Source organism: Triturus cristatus, chromosome 4_2 (genome assembly GCF_964204655.1).
Source record: "Triturus cristatus chromosome 4_2, aTriCri1.1, whole genome shotgun sequence".
Lineage (NCBI taxonomy): Eukaryota > Metazoa > Chordata > Amphibia > Caudata > Salamandridae > Triturus > Triturus cristatus.
In genome coordinates, this window is record NC_140586.1 from 307,701,616 (window position 1) to 307,725,001 (window position 23,386).

Sequence of the window (23,386 nt, forward strand, 5' to 3'; positions counted from 1 at the left end):
TTCCCACACAGGGCTATAGGCTGGGATCCATCAGTAGGGACAAGTATCAAGGGTGGGTTTATGGACCCCACTCCAGGCACAAGTTTCCACCCCTGCTGCTTCACTCCTTCCTCCTTCACTCTTGTGCTGCTCTCTCTCTTCACCAGTCAGGTGCCAACTGCCAGCTCCAACTGCCAACTGCCTCTCTTATCCTCCCAACATTCTAAACCGCCTCCAACTGTCACAGAGTTCTGGAATCTCCTGGAATGTTCTGGAAGGTGCTGGTAGGTTCCAGTGGATGCTGGTGATGTCACAGGTGGCCACCATTTTGTGCTCCAGGCCCTCAGACAGAAGTTTCAGGGGTAGGTAAAATGGCTCCCTGAATCTGCATCAACATGAAAAATGAAAACAACTGAGGGAAAAAGGGCCAAGTCCTACACAACCCCCTTCCAGCCAAAAGCCAGGGTAGACCGATCAATGCCTTGATGGTCTTCCCTGCTTGGGGCGAGAAAAGGTGGACGCAGGCCCGCAACGGCAGGAGCACCCGCAAGTTCTCCTCCGCTCTGGAACCCAATGGCTCCCTAACAAACCTCCCTGGACCAACAAAACCACCCCACGGGGGCTCCCTAGCTAGTTGTGGCCAGGACCGGCCCCTGGGCCATCCAGAGGTCTCTGGCCCGGGTGATCTCGCGGAGTGGGGGGCAGTAGCCCCAGGCCTGTAGTGCCCGTTGACCACTCCGGTCCTCCTCCTTGCAGTCCTAAACTGCCTCTGGTCCTTCTTCCTGGGGTTCACACCCTTAGGCTGACCAGCCTTCCGGGGCGAGGCTCTCCTCCCCCTAACTCTCCTTCTGGGGTTCCTCATCCTACCCTGCGAGGCACCCTCAGACCAACACTTCCTCCTCAGTCTAGGGCCTTGACCCCTCAACTGATCCTTCAACCTAGGGTCTAAACCCTTAGGCTGAGTCGGTGCCCGAGGCGAGACCTTCCTCCCTCTGCACCCCCTTCCAGATTTCAGCACCCTCCTAACGGGAAAAGTACCCCTGGAAGTCAATTTCGGGGGGACCCGGTTAACCGAGGCCCCACCCGCCAGGTCAGGCAACCCCTGAGCCTGGCATCTTAGCCCAGGACCTAAACCCTGAAACTGAGCCAACCCCAGAACCTCAGGCGCGCTGGTTACAGTCGCCCTGGGTCCTCCTGACACTAGGGGCTCCCCTGCACTGGATGGCACTTCGGGACAGCCTAGGCTCCCAACCTGGGGCTCCCTTGCGGAACTCTCCAGGCCCTGAGACTTCGGTTGGGGCACCTCGGGACACCTCCCCGTCTCACGCCTTCCTACAGATAGGTCGTGAGGCCCTACAACCCTCTCTCCCTGGGACCTAGCTGGGCTATCTGCCACTTCTCTCACCTCGCTGGACACACTCATCTGGAGGGCACGCAGCTTCATCTCCTTCATCCAAAGCTCGTGCGCCATCCTTTTCTCCTCCATCTCTTTCTCCAGCCTTGCTAAGTCCCATGTGAGCTGTCTTTCCTCCCTCCGGTCTGTTAACTTCCTGACTTGGGCCACAGTGTACGTTTTTTGATTTTCTAGTACAAACTCCATCTTGCCCACTCAGGTTAGAGGACAGGTTTTGTGCAGTAACAATGCAGGGGGGTACCTTTAATAATACCTCCTCCCACCACCAGAGTAAATTTGGAAAAAACAAAATCCCACAATTAGGAAGGCCGCTTTGAGAAAACTCCCGGTGTAGGCCTATGGACTACCCACAGTTATTGTTGAGTATATGTAGGCACAGCTCTATCCCACCGCTGAACACCAATTTATGTTGGAAACAGCCCACTCCCACTCCGCAGGGTGGTGGTGGACTCCCCGAACACACTGTGGTAGCTTGGCTCGAGTGGTCAGGAAACAGGCACAGTGCTAAGCATACAATATACCCATACAATAACCATGCGTGCATCCGTTCCAAAAACGACTCTACACCGTAAAAATTATGAAAATATTCTTCTTTATCTTTTTCTCTTAGTTGCTGATTGGAAAAATAAATAAGACAATCACAATATACAAATTTAAATAGTGCAGGTCAAATAAATACTGGCTGTTTGATGAAATAAATAGGGGTGATCATAAATAACAGGGCATAAATACAAGTGCAATATATACAGACAATTAAATACTTTGAGGCAATAAATACTGTACCAATAAATATTGTACACCATCAAGTCCTGTGGACCTATAAATATAGTGCAGCAATAAATAAGTAAAAATTCAATAAATACAGTACCCCCAATAAATAATTAAAAGTATACAGCAACACTCATGTAATCAGATGACACTTCAATTCTTAAGGGCTGATTTGGCCCAGGCACAGCTTGTAGGGTTGTGGAAGGCTTGAGGGGGGCTACTCCCTGGCTGGGACAAGGCTGAGGCCTAAACTGAGGTAGATCAAAGGGGGGAATACCAGTGCCCTGGCTTTCTCTCTCCACACAACCTCTCTAGGTTAGTCCCAGTTCACCCCTTGCACAGTCAGGTTGGTTTCAGCACCTCCCTAGCCCCTTAGAGCAGTCTCTCAGGTCTCCACAGGGCCTTAGGCGCCCTCTACTCCACTTACTGCCCTTTTTCTGATGTTCCGACGCCGCTGGAGTCGTGTCGACGCCGTGAGGCGGTTCCGGTTCGGTCTCGGCGGCCTCGGCACAATGTCAGTTCTTTGACGACGCCGGCAGGCGGTTCCGGTCCGATGTCGGTGGCCTCGGTTCGATCTCGACCTCCGATTCGACGGCGTCGGGCAGTCTCTTCACGATGTCGACTTCGGGCGGCTCCGGTCCGATGGCGCTCTCGGCTCCGATGACGTCGGCCGGCCTGGCCTCGATGTCGACTTCCGGCTACTCCGGGGTGCGATCCTCACCCCCGACCTCCGGTGCTCCTCCACACAGGTTCCGGGCGACTCCGGAGTGCGATCCTCACTCCCGACCTCCGGTGCTCCCCTACCTCGGTCTCCGACGACTCCGGAGGGCGGACTTCACTCCTCCGATGACGCCGCTCGCTCGACCTCGGTTCACTCCCTCCTCGACCTCTGGTATTCCTCACGACCTCCGTCGGCGCCCTCTCACGACCTCAGGCGGCTCCGGGTACGACGTCTGCTACTTCAGTCAGCGCCGCTTCTCCACCTCGGGCTCCAGGTCTCAGGCTACTCGACGCCGGACTCCAGGGAAACCAGTTCTCAGGTCAGGATCTTGCTGCTTTCTGCTTCTAAGGCCTGTTCCTGCTGTTCAGGTCCTTAGGATGAGTTTTTCTGTCTTCTTCCCACACAGGGCTATAGGCTGGGATCCATCAGTAGGGACAAGTATCAAGGGTGGGTTTATGGACCCCACTCCAGGCACAAGTTTCCACCCCTGCTGCTTCACTCCTTCCTCCTTCACTCTTGTGCTGCTCTCTCTTCACCAGTCAGGTGCCAACTGCCAGCTCCAACTGCCAACTGCCTCTCTTATCCTCCCAACATTCTAAACCGCCTCCAACTGTCACAGAGTTCTGGAATCTCCTGGAATGTTCTGGAAGGTGCTGGTAGGTTCCAGTGGATGCTGGTGATGTCACAGGTGGCCACCATTTTGTGCTCCAGGCCCTCAGACAGAAGTTTCAGGGGTAGGTAAAATGGCTCCCTGAATCTGCATCAACATGAAAAATGAAAACAACTGAGGGAAAAAGGGCCAAGTCCTACACCTTGTAACTATAGGGATCGCACATCAAAGCGTTCATACTTCACTGGTTATAAAGAGTTTATTTTGCACAGGTGAACAGGGGTGTCTAGAATGTGGATAGAGAGGCGATAGTTTGTACTGAATGTACCCATGCACTAGCATGAAGGGTGGAAACCAGAGTGTTTGAAGGAGTGCCCACTGCTTTACCTTTTGATGAACAAATACAGTTTGAGCTTTTCATGTCTTACTTGGGGCTATAGTTCTGTGCTTTTTGACTTTTATGTAGTATCTGTGTTGGAATACTCAAGTAAATGTCTTTACAACAGTCTTGGTAGAGCATTACCATTTTGATGGCCTAAATAAATCTATATAACTGGAGCAGGTGGGAAATGACCCACAATTTATTAAGATGGTGAAGAATGCATCTTGTTACGCCATTTATTGAGGGGAAGCTTTAGACCACAATCAAGTACAACAGCCACTTTCCGTAAGGTCTCAGCAGGTGTCAGTTAATTAGCCATGGTTTGCGTTTAGCTGAGAGGGAGAGGATTGGTTCTTTTGGGTCTACTAATAAAGCCTCTATTTGCTGTATTTAGGAATTTCCTATTCCATTTTTCCCCATTCTGAATCCTTAGGAGCTTGATGATGACCCCGAAGCCTCTTGCAGAATCTGTTGGATCCACATGTCATCACTGTACAAATAGTAACCCTGTAGCAAGTCTCCTGATTTTAATCAGACACATCTGTATATATAACCGTCTGATCCCTGCATGAATGTGGCAGACTGATCCCGATTGCTGCACGTAGGCAAGATATAGGACTACAAAGTGCCTTCCTTGTAAACCACATGGTCATTTGCCATAGTCTGCACAGAGAGCAGGAAGATCACCATGATTGCCTGACACCCCCTATGTTGGGAAATACATGACTCATGCAAAAAAAACTTGCGTCCATCAGATGCAAGAAAATCTAAACTTTCAATAAAGTGATTCAATACACCAGCTTGGGGCACAAACCAAGCCATCGAAGAAGCAATTCCATGTCACCTATTGTGAGTAGACACTCATCCCTTATGAGACCCGAAGCCCTACAACAGCTGACCAACACTACAACTTTCTGTTCTTTATTCTTTATTTCCTTTAATACATCTGTGGTATAGCCGGTTATCACTACAAAGGCCTTGGTTGGAACAGTTCCCTGTCCTCTAGAGGATACCGAAGTTAGCAGCTTCCCAAGCCTGAATATAGATGATGGCAATGTGCAGGGTCCACTCAAGAACATACCTCATTCTAGCGCTTCCACTGATCCTGAAACGTACTGTCCGTTCCTCCGTGAGCACTGGCCTGTGTGCTATGTACGAAAACTTCAATTTTGGGAGAACTACTCATTGACTTGTATTATTACAGGGAAACTATGTTCACAGGAATGAGGACCACATGGACCACATGGGTTTTCCAGGAAATAGCAATGGTTACTCTGTGTATGGAGCCGTACATTGAGTCACCCTCATTCTAATTCTGTCTGCCACAGTTTAAAGACATAGGCCAGTGGTCTAGATCGTAATCAAAACCTTTCCCCAGCCTTTTTTTTTTTCTTTTTTTTTTTTTAAACCATAATTTCATATTGGTCTTATTAACCTGGTTCAGGATCTCACGTTTAGTTATTTGCAAGGCCTCCAAAGATATGAAGTCTCTTGGCAAAGAATACTTTGCCTAATAAATAAAACCAAAGAATACTTTTGAAAACTAAGGAAGGAGACTTGGCTAAAAAGAACAGTAGCTCATCGAAATCAAACTAAGTTCCACTTACAAGCACTCAGTTTGGATGTGCCATCTTACTCCCAAGGTAAGCCTTCCAGAGTTGTTTAATTTTTTTTTTAATGGTGTTTAAAGGCTGGATTTCGATAGCATTAAATGTAAAAACTGCAATTTTAGATATGCAGACTCTTAATAGATAGACATGTCATATCTCTCTTACCAAAAGCTTTGAAGAATTGGAGTAGGCCAAACGCGACAAACGTGACCGTCTTCAATTATGACCCATAATAGATTGTCAAATTCAATAATTGCAACATTGGGTTAAGTTTCTACAATTTAAAGACAAATATAATTACTCATCTGATGGCGGAGGCTGTTGGACGTTGGCCACCAATTATCATAGTGTTATTTTGTTTTCATTAGATTATGGGTACTCTAATAGCTGGCCAGAGCATTCAACTGACTTGTGTTGATTATTCGTTGCACCTCATTTAGGTGGATCAAGGATTAAAAGCTTTTACACATTTAGAAAATCTGCTATATAAAACCAACATGGGATGAGGACACAAACCTGTTTTAGGGAATTGGGAGCAGGAGTTTTGGATTTAATTCAAAGCTAGTCCTAATCATAAAACATAGCCAGTTATTGGAGTTGCATACTTATTATTGCTTACTGCAGGCACTATGGAGTATTCGCATTTTTGAGTTTTTACTGAATCTTATGTTGATCCTCTCAACAGAACTTGAACCACAAGATGGAATTTTATGTGCTACTTCATGGATACTTTGGACTCGTGGAGAAGGGGGGGTTGTAGACACAAGATATTACTGATCATACAAGAAGAATGCTGTGGAACCTGCTCAGTTAATAGTAGGTGTTTTCAATAACTTGTGTCTCTAGATGGCTGAAAAATATTTTTGGTAAATATTTTAACAATCAACGCGGTGGGGCGGTAGTTCAAGGGGTTGGTCCTGACCACCTTCTTATTTAGGGAATAATATGACTGTTTCCATTAATCTGGTATTTCATTATAAACAATTTAGTAAGTGAATAGAAGTAGTGTGACATCTTGGACCAGAGACCAGGCTGATTTTAGAACCACTACTGGGACTCTTTCCGGTCCTTGGACACAGTAACTGGGTCTCCTTTTTAGGTCTCGCTAGCGAACGCAGCGCATGCGCTGCTTCGCCTTGCGAGTCTCTATTGTCACTTTCGTTCGCGAAGGGAGACAAACCATGTGCGCCGGACAGGCGATGTGCACGCGCATGGCGTCTCCTCTCTGGCATCTCCTTTGTAGTGATAGGAGCTTTCACACGCTCCCACCGCGTGCTTGATTTATTAGCTCTTGCAAGCATTCACCGCCGGAGCAGGATTTAATTGGTCCTATGATCCGTAGGGCATTTTTTAACCTCCCACTTTCCTGTTGAAATGTTTTATGTAAATGCTGATAACATGACATCATATGACTTGACATAGACAGGTTTTAAACTTCAGAAAATATACCAGCATTCACAACCCTCTTCTGCGGTGAGGGTGATGATGACGTGCACCAGGAGAAGCTCTGCGTGCGTGATTTCTCCTCAGCTGAAAGGAAGATAAAACAGGACAGTCCTCAAATTACACGAGTGAGGAGAAATGAGGTAAGAGGGGCCTCTGTCCTCGTCAGCACCAACCCTTCCAGCTGCAGCCTTCCTGGAACATCTCCTCCAATTCACTTCTCCCACAAGAGCGCTGCAGACAGCAGTGGCTCGATGTTTATTTAAAAGGAAATTCTCATGCCCGAAAAGTCTGTTAACTGAAAAAGATACCGCTTTAGCCTATCCCAGAATGAATATGTTCTGCAACTGTAAGCATTACTACAGCGCTTTCTACTGCTATGATTCTTCATCAGGGTCGGACTAGGATGAAAAATAGGCGCTGGCAGTGTCTCCTGGTACTTATCCTTATATTTTTGTCTACCCGCTCCTCTTTCTGTTCCACGCACTTGATCATGCCACCTATCCTGGTGTTATTGCCTGCCCTGCCTTTCACTCAGCCACGCACTCTCTTGCCACTTAAACATATGCGCACGCTTTACAGTTGCTTCCGCCGCACTTTCCGTGCCAATACCTCGCTTAATTTACAAGGACTAACTGCAAAACATAAGGATATCACTTGTCAGCTGTCTGCATGACTCAAACTCTTTCTAAGATACTGACATCTCCGGTGTCAGAGATGCTTCCAAATACGATGCAAGCATGTACGGCGCTCCAGGCAAAATTGCATTTTTCCAGCTGGAGTGCTCCTATTGCCCTGGAAAAAAGGGATAGATTTGGAACTTGGAATAGGAGAAAGTTAGCAGGGGGTGCGGCATTTGCAACCGCTGGTCCTACGCGAAAGGATGAGGAGGGGCAATGAAAGAAGGAAGTCTAGTAGACTTGCCCATCTGAAAGGCAGTAGAAACGAGAGCCAAATACACAGAATCCGCTTTTCTAGATTGAATATAACATGGAGGCGGAAACTGACAGGGCCACCAACTAGGACCAAAGTAATTGTCACAAGAAAGACCAGCATTTACAATGCAATAGGTCTCGCATTCTCTAAACTTTGACCTATTGGCATTGTAAATGAAAATGCCTTTTAGTTATGTGCACTTTGTACTTCTTGTCATTGCTTGCAGGTTTTCAAAACTCATAAATAAAAGGCATCGTCACTTACAATGCCAATAGCTCAAAATCTTGCAAATGCGAGACCTATTGCATTGCAAATGCTTGTTTTATATTGACAATCCTATCTATCATTGACTCAAAAACTAAGAGTCTACTCGTGGAGTAGAAGATGTTGGTGAAATTTTAGTCTCCCAGTAGAGCTTGTAGATATCAGCTCACCAGATGATTTTATTCTTGGAAATAGACTTTTTAAGAACATCAACATCCAAGTCCCTTACAACAGTATTCCACAAATCTCTCAGAGATCTCAAAGAGGTCTGAACAGAATACCACCACCTGGCTTCTAGGTTATCTGGTATCCAGCTTTGTTCTTTCTTTGAGATCTTTGTATTTTGAGATAGCTTAGTTATAAGTGTATCCTTTACCAGCATCTTTTGGAAAAATAGCTGATGAAGGGGGGGGGGGGGGGGGTTGGGGGGAGAATGGTCAATAGTAGCAGTTGATGCATTCAAAGTCCCAGAGGAGATCAGCCATGTATTTGTTGGTCCTAACCAATTTATCAAACTAGAATCGGCTACCTCTTTCCAAGTAGACAAACAATTATTGCGAGAATTTACTTTCTAAAGAAATAGACTGATCAAAGGGTGAAGGAGACATTCGTATTGATAGCATTAATTGAGAATGATCAGCAAAGTTGGTGATTCAGTATTCAGTAAGGAAACATTGCTGCATCTTACATGGGAAACACATCTAAAATCTTACAAACCCATGTAAACAGCGGTGCATTGTTATGATAATTTGTAGGCAAATGAAAAACATTCAATCTCCAAGCAAAGAGACTGGTCAGAAAAGCAGAGACGCGAGTACAAAAAAGTTATCTGGGCATTAAAATAGAGTACTCTTAACAAAGCCTCAGGCTAAATCATACATTATGCTTTGAACTAACAACATAGATTCCATAGTAAAAGGAACCTCATTAATATCTGAAATATGTACATTACATATCTGCATTTCATAAATAAAATTATTATTAGCAACAAGTGTACGCATGTTTACAAATTTGGCCAGTTTTATAAACATACCAGTTAAGATCAGCCTGTAGTAAAATGGTGAGACTTTGAAACCCCACCCCCTGGCCACCTTCTTTGACATGGCCCTTTGTTGAGGACACAGCTGGTCCAGAACATTTCCTGTAGTTGGTTAATTAGGGATTTTGATTTGACAAAGTTTCTAGCTGGCAAACTATTTCTGAGTTATGAAAAAGAGATGAGGAATCACACGCAAAAAGTTCAAGCACAGCTATGTTCCAACTAAGGAGAAGTTGATTTTGGAGTGGTGTTGCTTGGTTTGTGTCTTGAAGAGGCAGAGGAACTAGTACTCAAAACCAGTCTTGACTCACTCCTCTTGTGAGTAGTTTTCCCTTGAAAAGGTTATCTACAAAAGCCTGTATAAAGGTTTCATCTGAAGTCTGTTGCTCACATGCAAAGTTTTGCATTTGTTAATGGGAGTTGGGCATCCTTGCTTGATGTAGTGGATCAAACTGATGGATGTTTAGCGAAAGTAAGGACTCTTCATAGATGGGTAGGGGTATGTAATCCAAAGTTAATAAGGGAGTGGGGAGGGTAAAAACCAAAAATAATTCTTGGACTGCTCTCTGCATCATTGAGGCATGATTATAGACACTCCCTCCAGAATGTATAGGCCATTTAAAAATGTAACCGTCTTCTGGATATCTGTACTAAATTTGAGCAAAGCAAGCGAATATATGCAGGATGCTATGTTTAGTCCATAGGTTCAAGATTTTTTGTTAAATATTTACTGGGAATTTAAAGAAAGTGTGAACTCTGTTGAAAAATGTTAGATTGTGGTAGATTGAGGAAGTAGCAGGCACTCCTGATTGACTATTCTGTTATAAATCACTTTCATGAGGTAGCAAAGCCTTGTTCCAATAGGTTCCAGGTTGCATTTATAAAATAAAGAGCATGCAGACAGCATCGTCATTGCCAAACAAACTTAAGATGGCCATGGGATTTGTAGATTTATATGATAGATCTGATTACATGGCTGATATTTAAAACTATGAATGAGAATATTTTAAGTCTAACTACTCAGAAAAATAATCTGCATGCTTCTGGTAAAAGTGTGAGATGGGAATGTGGAAGTCTGCTTGAAGTCCTCACTATCCCTTTTGCTCTTCCTTGATGCAGGATTCTGGGATTTCGGCGGGCCCCACTGGTGGTAGGGCGGTTTGTAACCCTACAGACTGAGATTAAACCTGTTGCCACAGATTCACTACTGAGCACCTTTCTGAAAGTGGGTAAGTGCTTCATCTAACAATACCCAGAAAACACCTCTTTCTCACTCCCTTGTGAACAAAAAAAGAGTCTAAGTAAAGTCAACTAAACAGATTTCATTTTATTTACTTATTGTTGTGCACTGGAGAGTGCAACCTTCTGCCTCTTTTTTCCTGTGCTGAAAATGTGAGATTGTGTGGGTGTAGCTACCTGTAAATAAGCTGTGCAAGACGGCAATATTCTTAAGTTGCGTGATGATTGGCCTTCTCTTCAAAGGTGATTGATATTTCAGTGGTATTAAATGGAAAGTTTGCTTTTTATGAAGATGGGGCAAGGGTCTGTGAGCACCATCTATATTGCCTTTATTAAGGGCACTGAAGAACCAGGCTGAATTCGGCCTGGCGGCGCAGGGTACGCCTTAATCTCCTGAGTTCACCTCCTTTGTTGAACAGAGACACAGGACACTCTGTTGAGCGTAGAAGATCAGGTTTATTAGCTGCAGCTAAGTACAGTTGTCCCAGAAGTACACCTGGTATGTTCTTCGGAGACTGCCACTTTACTCCATGGTGCACAATCTTTTATAGCACATAGATTCACCAAGAACACACCCAATGCATACATGTTTAGCCAATGGGAAGAGTTTAAAAACAAGATATAACCAATGAGAAAAGTTTGAAAACAAGATATTAAGTAACCCAAATAAACCTCTTACAACTGTTTTTGTCACCCCTCCCCACAAGTTTATCAGTGGTTGTGTCTACAACTCAACTTGCAGGTGGCAGGACACATTTGTATGCTTTGGAGGACAGTTGTGAAACGAGAGAATACAAGTAGAGAATAGCGAAGGCCAGAAGATAAGATAAAGTCAGGAAAGAATGGTGCAAACCAACAGATAGTTGAAACAGGGATCAGTCGGACCAGACGGGGATTAGTGGACTCAGCCAGTCCCTGACATCAGTCTTGTAAACAGAGGCAGGAGGTTATTTTGACACGTCGCAGTGAGATCAGCAGAAAAAACTTTGTTCATTGTGCTGCCTGAGTGAGTGAGGGCAACACAAAATGGCGGTGGAACACAAAATGGTGGCTGAATATAAGTGAGATCGAAAATCGAATTTCCTCAGACCCTCCTTTTGCCGTAACTCGGGCAAAACATCACAGATTCACGTTAATCTGAATCAATGTCAATAGCCATGAGGTTGTCAAGCTGTTGCTGCAACATCATTTTAATGTTCTCTGTTTTCTGTGACTCAGGTCTTGGGACACACAGAGTGGCACAAAGACCGCAGATGGCGGGGCCACACTGCATACAGAGACAACAGGAAAAAATGATGGCCAAAACCACTCCAAGGAAGGTTAGTGCCTTCCATCCCCATTTAGACAGTAATCCCCAAAACCATCCCAATAAAGACCAATCTCCTTCGTCTTGATGGATCGATTCGGAGATCATATGTAATTTGCAGATGGCTTGGTATACCGTAGGGGCGTCGTCGGGTATATAAATACAACAGCTAGATCCGATCAATTTACAGACTCCACCACGATCTGCAAGAATAACATCTAGTGCAATCCGGTTCTGCAAAGTCATGAGACGGTCCGCCTGAAGTTCAGCTGTGAGATTACTCAAGGCTCCTACAGTGACATCTATGGTAGTCTCAACAACACGAACCAGCTGTCTCATGTTTCTGCTGTTGGCCATTGGGCCCCAAAAAGGAAGAAATCCTTTGAGGAAATCACTTCCCTCTTGTCCTGCCGTGTCTTTAGAATCAATAATCCCTCTGCCATATCTGTTTCTATGATGGCCTGAAGGAGCAGTGTATGTAGGAGGGAGAAGAAAAGCTATATAGCATGTTCCTGAAAAATCAGTTGGTAGCCACGTGTAAGCTCTATCGTGGCAGACAAAATATGTGCCCTGGGATGGCACTAACGGCGGTGAATTTTGAGACGTGTAGATGTATGTATGGGAACAAAAGCTTTTTCTTTGTCCAGTGTCAGTAGTTTGGCCATTCATTTTTAAACAGAAATTACCTTGATGAGGGACAGTCCAAATTGGTGGAGATTTTCCCTGTTTAGTTTTATCTGTAAGGCTAGTAATGTAACGAGTCATGTTCCAATTAATATATGATTGTCTCTCATCAACAGGAACCTTATTATTCTCCACAATTTTAGTCATAGCTACCATTCCCTTTATCAGAGAATTATGACTAAAATCTGGCTTACTACCATAGGAACCAACTGGACGTCTAAATCGGCTCTGATATGCATTTGAAAATATTACAAAATAAGCCCAAGCGGAACCTTCATAAGAAAATGGAAGGACTAAATATGGCATCCCTTGATCTGTGGTATGAGGCATAAGTCCACACACCCAACAGTCGGTTGTGTTGACTACCAATTGGTGTTGGTGCAACAATTGGATAAATGAATTATTAAAGTATTCTGTTCTCCTGATTAGTTCATGTTGGGGAAGTGTATATAATTGATGTGGGGAGATAGTAGAATGAAGAGGCAAAGAGAGAGAATTAGGGACAACTTTTTGCTGCGTAGCATGAATAACCCAACCTACACAAGCCAATAAGATACACAAAAACATAAAAACACACAATGTTACGCCACATCGACTGTACAATATTTTACAATATTTCTTTCTCATCTCTTCCTTATTATCCTACTTTCCCAATTTAACATCCATCCTCTAAAATTGTTGCTCACGGCAATCTTCCTTACTCACTTGGCTGTGATTATTAGCCGTCCTATGACACTGCAAGTCCTGGGGGCCTAGCCACTATACAGGTCACAAACCAAGACTCCTACCGTGACCCTGCAACCTGGACAGATGATAAATGTAGCAGAAGAGATGGAAATCTCAGGTGTCCTTGACCAATCTAGGTCTTAAATTGTATCTAGTCCTTGTTGGTACAGTTTGGTCTTGAAATAGGGTCTGTGGCTCTGTAGTGTTTAATCGGAGATGGGAAGGTATGGCTTCCTGTAGAATGTCGTCATCTTCTTTCTCCGATCGAGTTCCATCCAGGTGTGCACTACTGAAAGGTATGAATCGGGGGACTTTTTCTCCTTCAGAATCACCTATACCTTTACGAACCCACTGATCAAAAGGCAAGGGCAAGGGCACTTTCTTGCAGTGCACGCAGTGGATCCAGTTATTTTTCCCTTCGACTTTTACTGCTGTGCGAGTTGTCAGGAGGACTTGTCGAGGTGGCCTCCAGCGAGGTTCCAAATTCTTAGTCCTCTGAAAATGTTTCACGCAGACCCAGTCTCCAGATTGGATAGAATGACCTGGGTCTGTGGAGGCTTCTGGTAAAGCGTTTTGAACCTGTTGGTGAAGAACACGTAATTTAGTGGTGAGGTCATGTAAATAGTCAATCGGCATTGGATACTGTATGTCAGAATACTTTTAAGGGCGAGGGACTCCCCATACATTAGCTGGGTGCCCGAAAACAACCTCGTATGGGCTGAGTCCCAAACGAGAATGTACAGCTGTTCTAGTGGACAGGAGAGCCAAAGGTAAAGCATCGGGCCAACTAAGACCTGTGCTGGCTTGTACTTTTGCAAGCTTAAGTTTGAGAGTGCCGTTATAGCACTCTACCAAACCTGCTGACTGAGGATGATTTGCCGCATGGAACTTTTGCCTTATACCAAGACCGGTACACACCTTTTGCATAATTTGGCCTACAAATTCGCTTCCATTGTCACTCCAGACAATGCGCGGCATACCAAACCTAGGAAAGAACACTTTTAGAAGAACCTTGGCAGTGGACAAAGCAGTGTTGTCTTTCAGGGGGTAAGCCTCTATCCATCTGGAAAAGGCACATACCACAACCAGAACACATTTAAGATTGTTCCATCGATCCATGTGCATATAGTCGATTTGCAACACCTCAAAAGGATATGTTGGGGGAGCAAAATGACCTGCCGGAGTTGGGGTTCCCTTTCCCGGATTGTACATCAAATGATACAATGCTTCACCACATTATCTGCACATTTTGGAATCCCTTCGTTCAGCCACACTGGAGCCAGAAGTTTACATATTCCTTTCGCACTGATGTGGGCTGGACCATGCGCCATAGTAACTACAGGCAGTACATAGGCATCTGGTAACAACCAACGCTGGTGTTCTGACAATTCTATCCAACATCCTGTTGCGTCTAACATTCCTGTACTATCTTTCCACTTTCTCAACTCTTTCTCTGTAGCATCTCCCTGAATCGATCTCACACTTTCTATTGTCTCCTCACACATCCCTCTTTCCCTGACCCAATTCGCAGGGCCCGCAACATACATGCGACTTGTAGCATCTCTGGCTGTCCTTTTTGCTACCTCGTCCGCAAAAGCATTTCCGCGACCAACATCATCAGTAATCTTCTTATGCGCACTACATTTCACAATTGCTATCTGGGTAGGCAAAGCAAGTGATTCAAGAAGATCAGTTACCAATTGACCATGCTGTATTTTAGTACCGTGGGAGGTAAGGAATCCTCTTTCCTTCCACAAACGACCGAAGCTATGCGCCACACCGAACGCATACTGGCTGTCGGTATATACATTCACTCTCTTTCCTTTAGATAACACACACGCTCTGGTCAAAGCTATCAGTTCAGCCGCTTGAGCTGAATTATATCTGATGCGTGCTGTCTCCACAATTGTATACAAGGTGGTAACAGCATAAGCTGAAGTTGTCTCGCCATTTGGGAGTTTGAAACAAGACCCATCCACCCACCGGATCCCATCTGGATCCACTAGCGGCGTATTTTTCAAATCAATTCTTCCTTTTGTTTCCTCCTCAGTACAGAGAAAACAATCATGTTGTTCCTGAATATCGTTCTCTTCTGGAAGAGGTAACAGTGTGGCTGGGTTTAAAATGTTACATCGTTTGATGTACACATGACTAGCCAAGAGCGTCAGCTCATATCCAGACAATCGAGCACTTGTAAGATGTTGTGTTTTTGTCCTATTTAGCAAGGTATCCACTGCATGTGGTACCATAACAATGAGAGTATTATCTAGCACCACTCCAGCAGACTGACCAATAGAAATCGCTGCTGCTGCTGTAGCTTTAAGACAACTAGGCAATGCCTTGGCTACTGGTTCTAATGTAGCTGAAAAATAGGCACATGGCCGCTGTTTGTCTCCAAATTGTTGTGTTAAGACTGACAACGCACAACCCTCTCTTTCATGGACATAGAGCGTGAAGGGCTTACTGTAATCTGGAGTTCCCAACACAGGAGCTGAACACAGAGCAGCACGTAAATCAGTAAAACTCTTGTGACATTCGTCAGTCCAAGGAAGGGGTTGGGGTGTGTCTTTCAAAGGGAGTGCTAACAGAGGCTTGGCCAACAAAGAAAAATTTGGAATCCATTGCCTACAATAAGAGGTAATGCCCAGAAAGGCACGCACCTCTCTTTGTGTGGATGGCACAGACATTTGCGCAATGACTTGAATTCGTTCTGGGGTTAATCGCCTTCCCTCCTTTGATAAGAGATGACCTAAATAGGTAACCTCTCGACGGACATATTGTAGTTTAGAAGGCGAAACCTTATGATTAAGATCAGACAAGTGACGTAACAGTGCAACAGTCACATTTTTGCTGACATCCTCTGAATCAGCAGCAATCAACAAATCATCCATATATTGAATAAGAGTAGCACCTGGAGGCAAAGGAAAAGCATCAAGCTGACATTTCGGAGCTTGACTATAAATGGAGGGGCTTTCACAATAGCCTTGGGGTGCGCGCTTGAACCGGAAACTTCGTCCTCCTAGAGAGAAACCAAAAATATCCCTACTCTCTTCGGCAATGGGAATGCTGAAGAAAGCATTTTTCAGATCAATAACAGAAAACCAAGCCGCTGAGGCAGGTATCGTAGTTAACAAGGCAGTAATATCTGGGACAACAGGAAACTGTGGTAAAACAATTTTATTGACTTCCCGAAGATCAATCACAAAACGATAAACAGGAGGCTGAGAAGGATCAGTGCGTTTTAAGAACAGGAAGAAAGGACTATTGCATACATTTCCTCTCGTTTCCTCAATTACACCTGAATCAAATCATAAATGATATCCAAAAGCGCTCTTTCACCTTCATTGGAAATTCTGTATTGAGGAATGCGTAGCAATTTAGCATTGGGCTTGAGAGTAACAACATAAGGCGGGATCTCAAGACAACCAACATCATTTGGACCCGTAGCCCAGAGCGTTGCAGGAAGAGAGAGCAATTCAGGTGGGAATTGATCTTTGGAGCAGAAATTGACTTCTTTAATGTATTTGTCTAAAGTAAGATGCACACCAGAAGGAGAACAATATATCGTTGCATGCAATCTTTTCAATAAATCCAAACCCAACAGATTCTCACCGCAACCAGTTGTTAAAAGAAGAGGAGCTTCCAAATCATAAGGGCCAATTGAGATAGGCAGAGGGCTAGAGACCGGGTTACGAACTGGGGCGCCAGAAAATCCTACTGATACATTCATTGAGCCAGACAAAGGTGCCCCAGGGAGTTTAGAGTGAATGATAGAACTTCTCATCGCACCAGTATCTAAAAGAAATGGCTCTGAAGCACCCATTGTAGTGACATTAACATAAGGTCCACTCTGATCTACTGGAATCGATACAACTCCCTCACTTTGTCTATGGCTGTCCTAGTTAGCGTGAAGGCTTTCATTTTCACCTTCAACATGATAATCATCATTGTAATACTGGGTAGACTGAGTATTTTGTTGACCAAAGTTTCGTTGAGGGGGAAGGGAACGCTGTTCTTGGGTCAACGCACCTCGACCTCTACCCCTGGGCGCTAATTGATAAATACCACGACCTCGTGGAGCAGATAGTCCTCCACTACGCTGTAATAAATCGGGCAACTATTCTTGAAATGACCCTCCTCTCTACAATAGGCACATTGGTTAGGACCTAATAAAGGTCGCGGAATAAAAGGCTCAGGCTTTTGATACACCCTCTGAAACTGTGGAGGCTGTTGAAACTGGCGCTGAGCAGGACGAGGAGGATGAGCCTGTTGCAGAAGAACCTTTGTTTTTAATTCTTTAGTCTTTTTCTCTTGCTTGTCTTTTTCCTCTTTATCCCTGTTCTCATAATATTGAGCAGTAGCCAATATCTGAGCAGAAGAGGAAACAGCCCATGAACTTTCAGAGTCTTTCAACTTATGTGACAGCTCGGGAAGCAAATTAAATACGAATTTATCTACAATTAATCGCTGTCCACCCTCCGTAGTCATATCCTGACCACTGTGATCAATAAACGTCTCCTCAAAACGAGTGAAAAAATCAGAGACACTCATCTTTCTTCTGCTTACACACAGTTAGTTTATCCCAATTAACTCGCAAGGCGGGCATCATCGTTTTCATTAAAGTAATAATCCTACCAGGGAGTTCTGAAATCAAAAAATCAGGCTTAGCACCACCCACTTGAGCTCTATCCGTGGCAATTATAGCAGCCCAATCACCACCTAATGCTTGGGCGTGATCCTCTCTATGAATCCGAGCCCATAATGCTTGTGGGACTACATTTCCCATCAACATAGGCTAAATTCATAATACAGGCATCAACAGTCTGGGACAATTCTTTATAATAACCAGCAGGGTTTTTACGGGGATCTGGTAGAGACTGTTTAAGAGCTAAAACTTCAGATCTTTTCCAGGGGACATGTACCCATATACGCTGGAAGTGCGTGGGAACAGCTGGATTAGCACCTGCTGCTGCAACCGCTTCTCTCCACACTGGAGGAACCTCTCTCCTGGGATAATGTTTGGATGTCAGCCTAACAGCAGGGTCGGAATCAAAAAAGTCTGCGAGGAAAATAGGGACCTAAAAGTGACAAGTGTCTTTACGGCGTCCTTAATCTTAGAACCCACAATGAGTCCCTTATCGAAATTACCCTGAACATCTAACAAACCCTGAGGAACTGAACCCAAATCCATATCCTCCCATCCTTTAACAAGAGTGTCACACATAACATTAAAAACATATCTCTGCGTGGGCGCTTCCCACTGGTGAAAGGTGGCCATGATATCATTCACACTATACTGGGGACCCTTCTCGATCCATTTGCGATTGAGAGAGTCCAATATTACCCGTTCATTGGAAGCTGACTACGAGACTATCTTCGGGGAAAAACCGGAGACATATTATGAGTCTTAAAGAAAGGAGACAGAAAATCAGAGACAGTATCTGTCATTCGTTTGCGCACAGTGGGAGAATTAGTCAAAAGGACAGGGGACAAGGTATTAGGTGAACTAACCGAAGAATTAACAGTTATAAAAGGAGCCGAAGGCAAAGGAGATTGATGTTCAGGAGACGAAGGCAGAGAAGTCGGTGGCGGAAGAGGTGGGGGTGGCACTACCAGAAGGGGCAAATGCGGAAGAGCCGGAGCAGGCGGAGGCGCAACTAATGGCTGAACTGGTTGTAACAATGGGGGTGCATTAGCACCTTGTACATAGGGAGGAGGTAATCTCAATAAGTGATACATCAAAGGATCTTCCTCCGGATCCTTACTTTTATCAGAAGGGGAAATAGGCAACACCGGATAGCATTTATCTATCGCCATACGATGCTATCTCTCTGAAATTTCCATTTCTTGATTAATCTCATTATCTTTAAACTGCTGGGCAGTCTGTATAATCGTCATACTTTGTGTTTTCTTATCTCTTTTTGCCTGTTTAATTTGTCTCCGTTTGGCTTCCTTGCGCCAGAGGCGGAAAGAGTCAAACATTGCCGGCCGGGCTTTTCTTTTAAACAAAATTGCTTCCAAATTATCTCATATGTCAGGCTCAAAGCTACCATTCTGTGGCCACTGCAGAACACCATCGTTCTTCGTGTATCGGATCCATGCCTCATTAAAGGCAATGGGGCCAACACCATGTTTAGAATAAAGCTCATAAGTGGGAGTTCCAACAGGAGGAATTGGACAAGAGTCCTCCAGCCGGGAATCCCTTTCACAACCAAAACAACAAAACTTTCTAAACTTACTCAGACCAGGCATCGTTATTTCACTGGAATGTTCACAAACATCAAGGGGTTAAATCAAATAATATAGCACAAACTGTACTCACCCCTCGGCTTCGGCTTTTGCAATAGCCGAATCAAAGACCCAAATCAAACAAAATAGTGGGAGCTACCCACCAATACTTAACTAAGAGTCTTCTTACGCCAACAGAGGCCCGTCTAACGTCTCGCGATACCATACATCACCAAAAAGGAGGCCAAAGCAAGGCGGCAGTCAGGGCAGCAGTCGTCAGCAGCCGTCAGGAAGGAGAAACTGTGCTGAAAAAGACCTTCGGACCACTTTGACATGCAGGGGTCGCTTGACGTGGTTCGCGATTCCTCCAGAATTTTCTTGCGGGGTTCCTCACGACCTTTAGGCAAAACCGCTACCTCTGAAGCCGCCTCACAGAGGGCACCATTTGAAGAACCAGGCTGAATTAGGCCTGGCGGCGCAGGGTACGCCTTAATCTCCTGAGTTCACCTGCTTTGTTGAACAGAGACACAGGACACTCTGTTGAGCGTAGAAGATCAGGTTTATTAGCTGCAGCTAAGTACAGTTGTCCCAGAAGTACACCTGGTATGTTCTTAGGAGACTGCCACTTTACTCCATGGCGCACAATCTTTTATAGCACATAGATTCACCAAGAACACACCCAATGCATACATGTTTAGCCAATGGGAAGAGTTTAAAAACAAGATATAACCAATGAGAAAAGGTTGAAAACAAGATATCAAGTAACCCAAATAAACCTCTCTTACAACTGTTTTTGTCACCCCTCCCCACAAGTAAATCAGTGGTTGTGTCTACAACTCAACTTGCAGGTGGCAGGACACATTTGTATGCTTTGGAGGACAGTTGTGAAACGAGAGAATACAAGTAGAGAATAGCGAAGGCCAGAAGAAAAGATAAAGTCAGGAAAGAATGGTGCAAACCAACAGATAGTTGAAACAGGGATCAGCCGGACCAGACGGGGATTAGTGGACTCAGCCAGTCCCTGACATCAGTCTTATAAACAGAGGCAGGAGGTTATTTTGACACGTCGCAGTGAGATCAGCAGAAAAAACTTCGTTCATTGTACTGCCTGAGTGAGGGCAACACAAAATGGCGGTGGAACACACAATGGTGGCTGAATATAAGCGAGATCGAAAATCGAATTTCCTCAGCACTGCAGACTAAAACCTTTCATAGGTTGTATAACACCAAGCAAATTTGTAAACAGTTGAGGACAGATTAAAGAACAATCAAAGATGGTCAGTGAGATAAGCCATTCTTTTTAGTAATTTGCAAAGTTGCGCATTTACTGGCCTTGAAATTGAGACCAGTTAAAAATGGGAGAGTGTATTGGATGCTCTAATATACTAGAGGGAAGATGTAGTTATTTCATGAATTTATCTAATTGTTTTTAAACCATGACATGGAAGGTTTGGGGCTGCTTAGCGAACAGTACAAACAATGGAGAATAATCTGTGCTCCTCCCAAATACATTGTTAGTGAAACCTCTTGTGGAATGTTGTTTCCACTCCCTGAGGCCACAGCCTCAGGTTAGGATGGAAGACAAAGGAATAAGACAGTGACATTGTGCTACAGAAAAAGAACAGTTAATGTATGGATGTGCCTTCCAGCAGTAACGAGGAGGCAAAGTCCAAGTTCAAAGAGCATCAAATACAGGAGAACTGAAGAATGATACGTGGGGGCAAGCACGGTCTATGGTACCTGAGCAGGCTGGGGCACAGAAACAAATGATTATATTGGAGTGGGTAACCATTTCTGTACAGTGTCTTTCTGTGTTTTTTAAAAATGGGTAGAGGGACTCCAAATTAAAACATGGCCATAGTATGAGCAAGGACAATGATAAGAACAAACACAAATTATGTATCAAGATGTGCCGTGGCAGGAACCTGAACTGGGACATATCCATATCAACACTGAGTGAGTGCTGCTGCGGTGCTCAACGGAGCTCAGCAAGGGTTATATAGAGTGAATGAAGGTACTTTAGGGCCCAAAGTTGGGATTTACTGCTTCTGACATGCCTGGATAGACTGTTATTTTTGTAGTTGTTCATTAGTTTTGACGTGTGTCATTCGTGATGCAAGAGTTTGCATTATTAATGTTGTACCTAGGAAGATACTGTCCTTTATGTTCATGTGGTGTAATGTAGAATACTGGAAAGATTGGAGTGAAGACTTTGGGAGACAGCAGAAGGATGTCACATTTTTCTCTGGTTTGAATTTGACAATACTTTACTTTTACTTTATTTGAGTTTTATATAGCGCTAGCTAAACCCGGAGGTATCATAGCGCTTTACAAGAGGATCAGTGAGTGACAAGATTCACGTTACATCAGTTACAAAGCATAGTCAAACATAGGATAAAAAACAATGTTATGAAATTCGTCGGAGGGAGGGGAGGAAGGAGACAAAGCAGGGAGACTAGAAGAAACTGTGTCCAATGTCTGGCTGGGTAGGTGACAGCCGAGGGGTGACCCAGGGCCGATTCTCCTTTATAGCTGTCTGGACCTCTCCACCGGGCATTGGCCATAGTGCTTGGACTCCTCTGTCAGGATGATGATCAGGGTTAGTCTGTAAATGTCTAATTCAAAACGGGGGAGTTGGAGAGTTGGGAACCGCAGTCAGATCTAAACCCCGAAGTGAAGAGGTTTTTGTTTCGATGTTTCAAAGGCGCAATCCGCAGGCAAAGGCAGCCGCCAAAGAACCGGAAGACGACTGCAGGCAGTACGGAGTCAAGGTGCAGGCCCCATCTTGAAGTCAGGTGTTGTCCAGGCCCGTCCCTACAACGGACACCTCTGCCTCAGAATGCCCCCAGAAAAGAGCGTCTTCGTGAGGGGAGGGATCAGTTGGAATGCCCCAAGAGATACGTTTGGGAGAGCCCCGGAGCCTCAGGGGTCCCCCACAGAGGTATTAGAGATTGGCCCCAGCCGTCATCCTGACTGGGAACGTGTGCTCCTTAGGGTGTTTATACTGCAGGTATGTCTGCCATCTTAAGGTCAGGCATCAGAGACAGACCGGGGGTTTGAGAGGTGAGAGAGCTTGAGTGCTTAGGCAAGGGTAGGGCTTACTTGGTTCTCTTGGGTAGTAAGATAAATGCCAGTAGATCAGGATCAGACTCCGAGGCAGCGTTCATCATCATGGTGGCATCCGCCATTTTAGGTACCGGCGTCAGGGTCAGGCAGGTCAGAGGACTGCAGCAAGTCGAAACAACGTACAACGAATGAGAGAACCAAGGTATCAATTAGACTGTCTTTTCCTGTGGATAAATCAAGGTCACCGTTTGGGGCTGTTAGAAGCTGATTTAGTATTAGACTCCGTAATTAGGGAAATTCTCCCCTGAGGGAACATCTGGTATTTGTTGCCTACGCTGCTGTCTGCACCATTCTTTTGCTCTCATTTCCGCAAGATTCTGATAATGCTATTCGGTCTTTAAAAGACTGTTTGGATCAAACAATCATGTTCACGTTTCCTGTAAAAAGTCTTAATTATCTCAATTGTGCTTCCCATGATGACTGCTTCCTGACGGATAGCGTACTTTGTCATTTCTTTTTTATTATATGTATAAACACTTGTGAAATCCCAGGATTTTGAAATACTTAGGTGGGTAGGTAGGAAAAAGAGCATAAGGATGTGAGCAAGGCATACCATGTCCTTGGACATCCAGCGGGTGGGAGTCATCTTAGAGGCTGAACCTGGAGATGTTCTTGGGAAGTTCTTCCTAGTATTATTGCAGTTTGATTGGATAATTGTGGGATGGCTCTTCGTTTCTTTTTGGCTTTGTAGGGACTGAATTATCTGTTAACCTTTTATAAAGAGTACAGACAACGTCTGAAAGAGGAGTCTGGATTGTTTCCTCTCCTCATCCTTTCTCCTCTTATTCCTCCTTTCCCTTCACCTCCTACATACATTCTTTCTCACGACTCAACTAGCACCTCCGCTGGACCATTTGGACCCCATTCCCATTGTGTGTGATGTTATTTCACTGCCCTAGATAGGCTCTTCT

The 23,386-nt window shown here is 44.7% G+C and overlaps 1 protein-coding gene across 3 annotated transcripts in view; it reads left to right on the top strand.

Annotated features, from left to right (window-relative positions):
- The window catches only part of FAM20B (FAM20B glycosaminoglycan xylosylkinase), a 180,831-nt gene that overhangs the window by 60,901 nt on the left and 96,544 nt on the right, over window positions 1–23,386 (top strand). For all 3 annotated transcript variants that reach the window (XM_085601634.1, XM_085601635.1, XM_085601633.1), the window contains one exon: window positions 10,286–10,395. In XM_085601634.1, coding sequence (XP_085457760.1) covers window positions 10,286–10,395 — 110 coding nt within the window. The remainder of the gene's footprint in view (window positions 1–10,285; window positions 10,396–23,386) is intronic.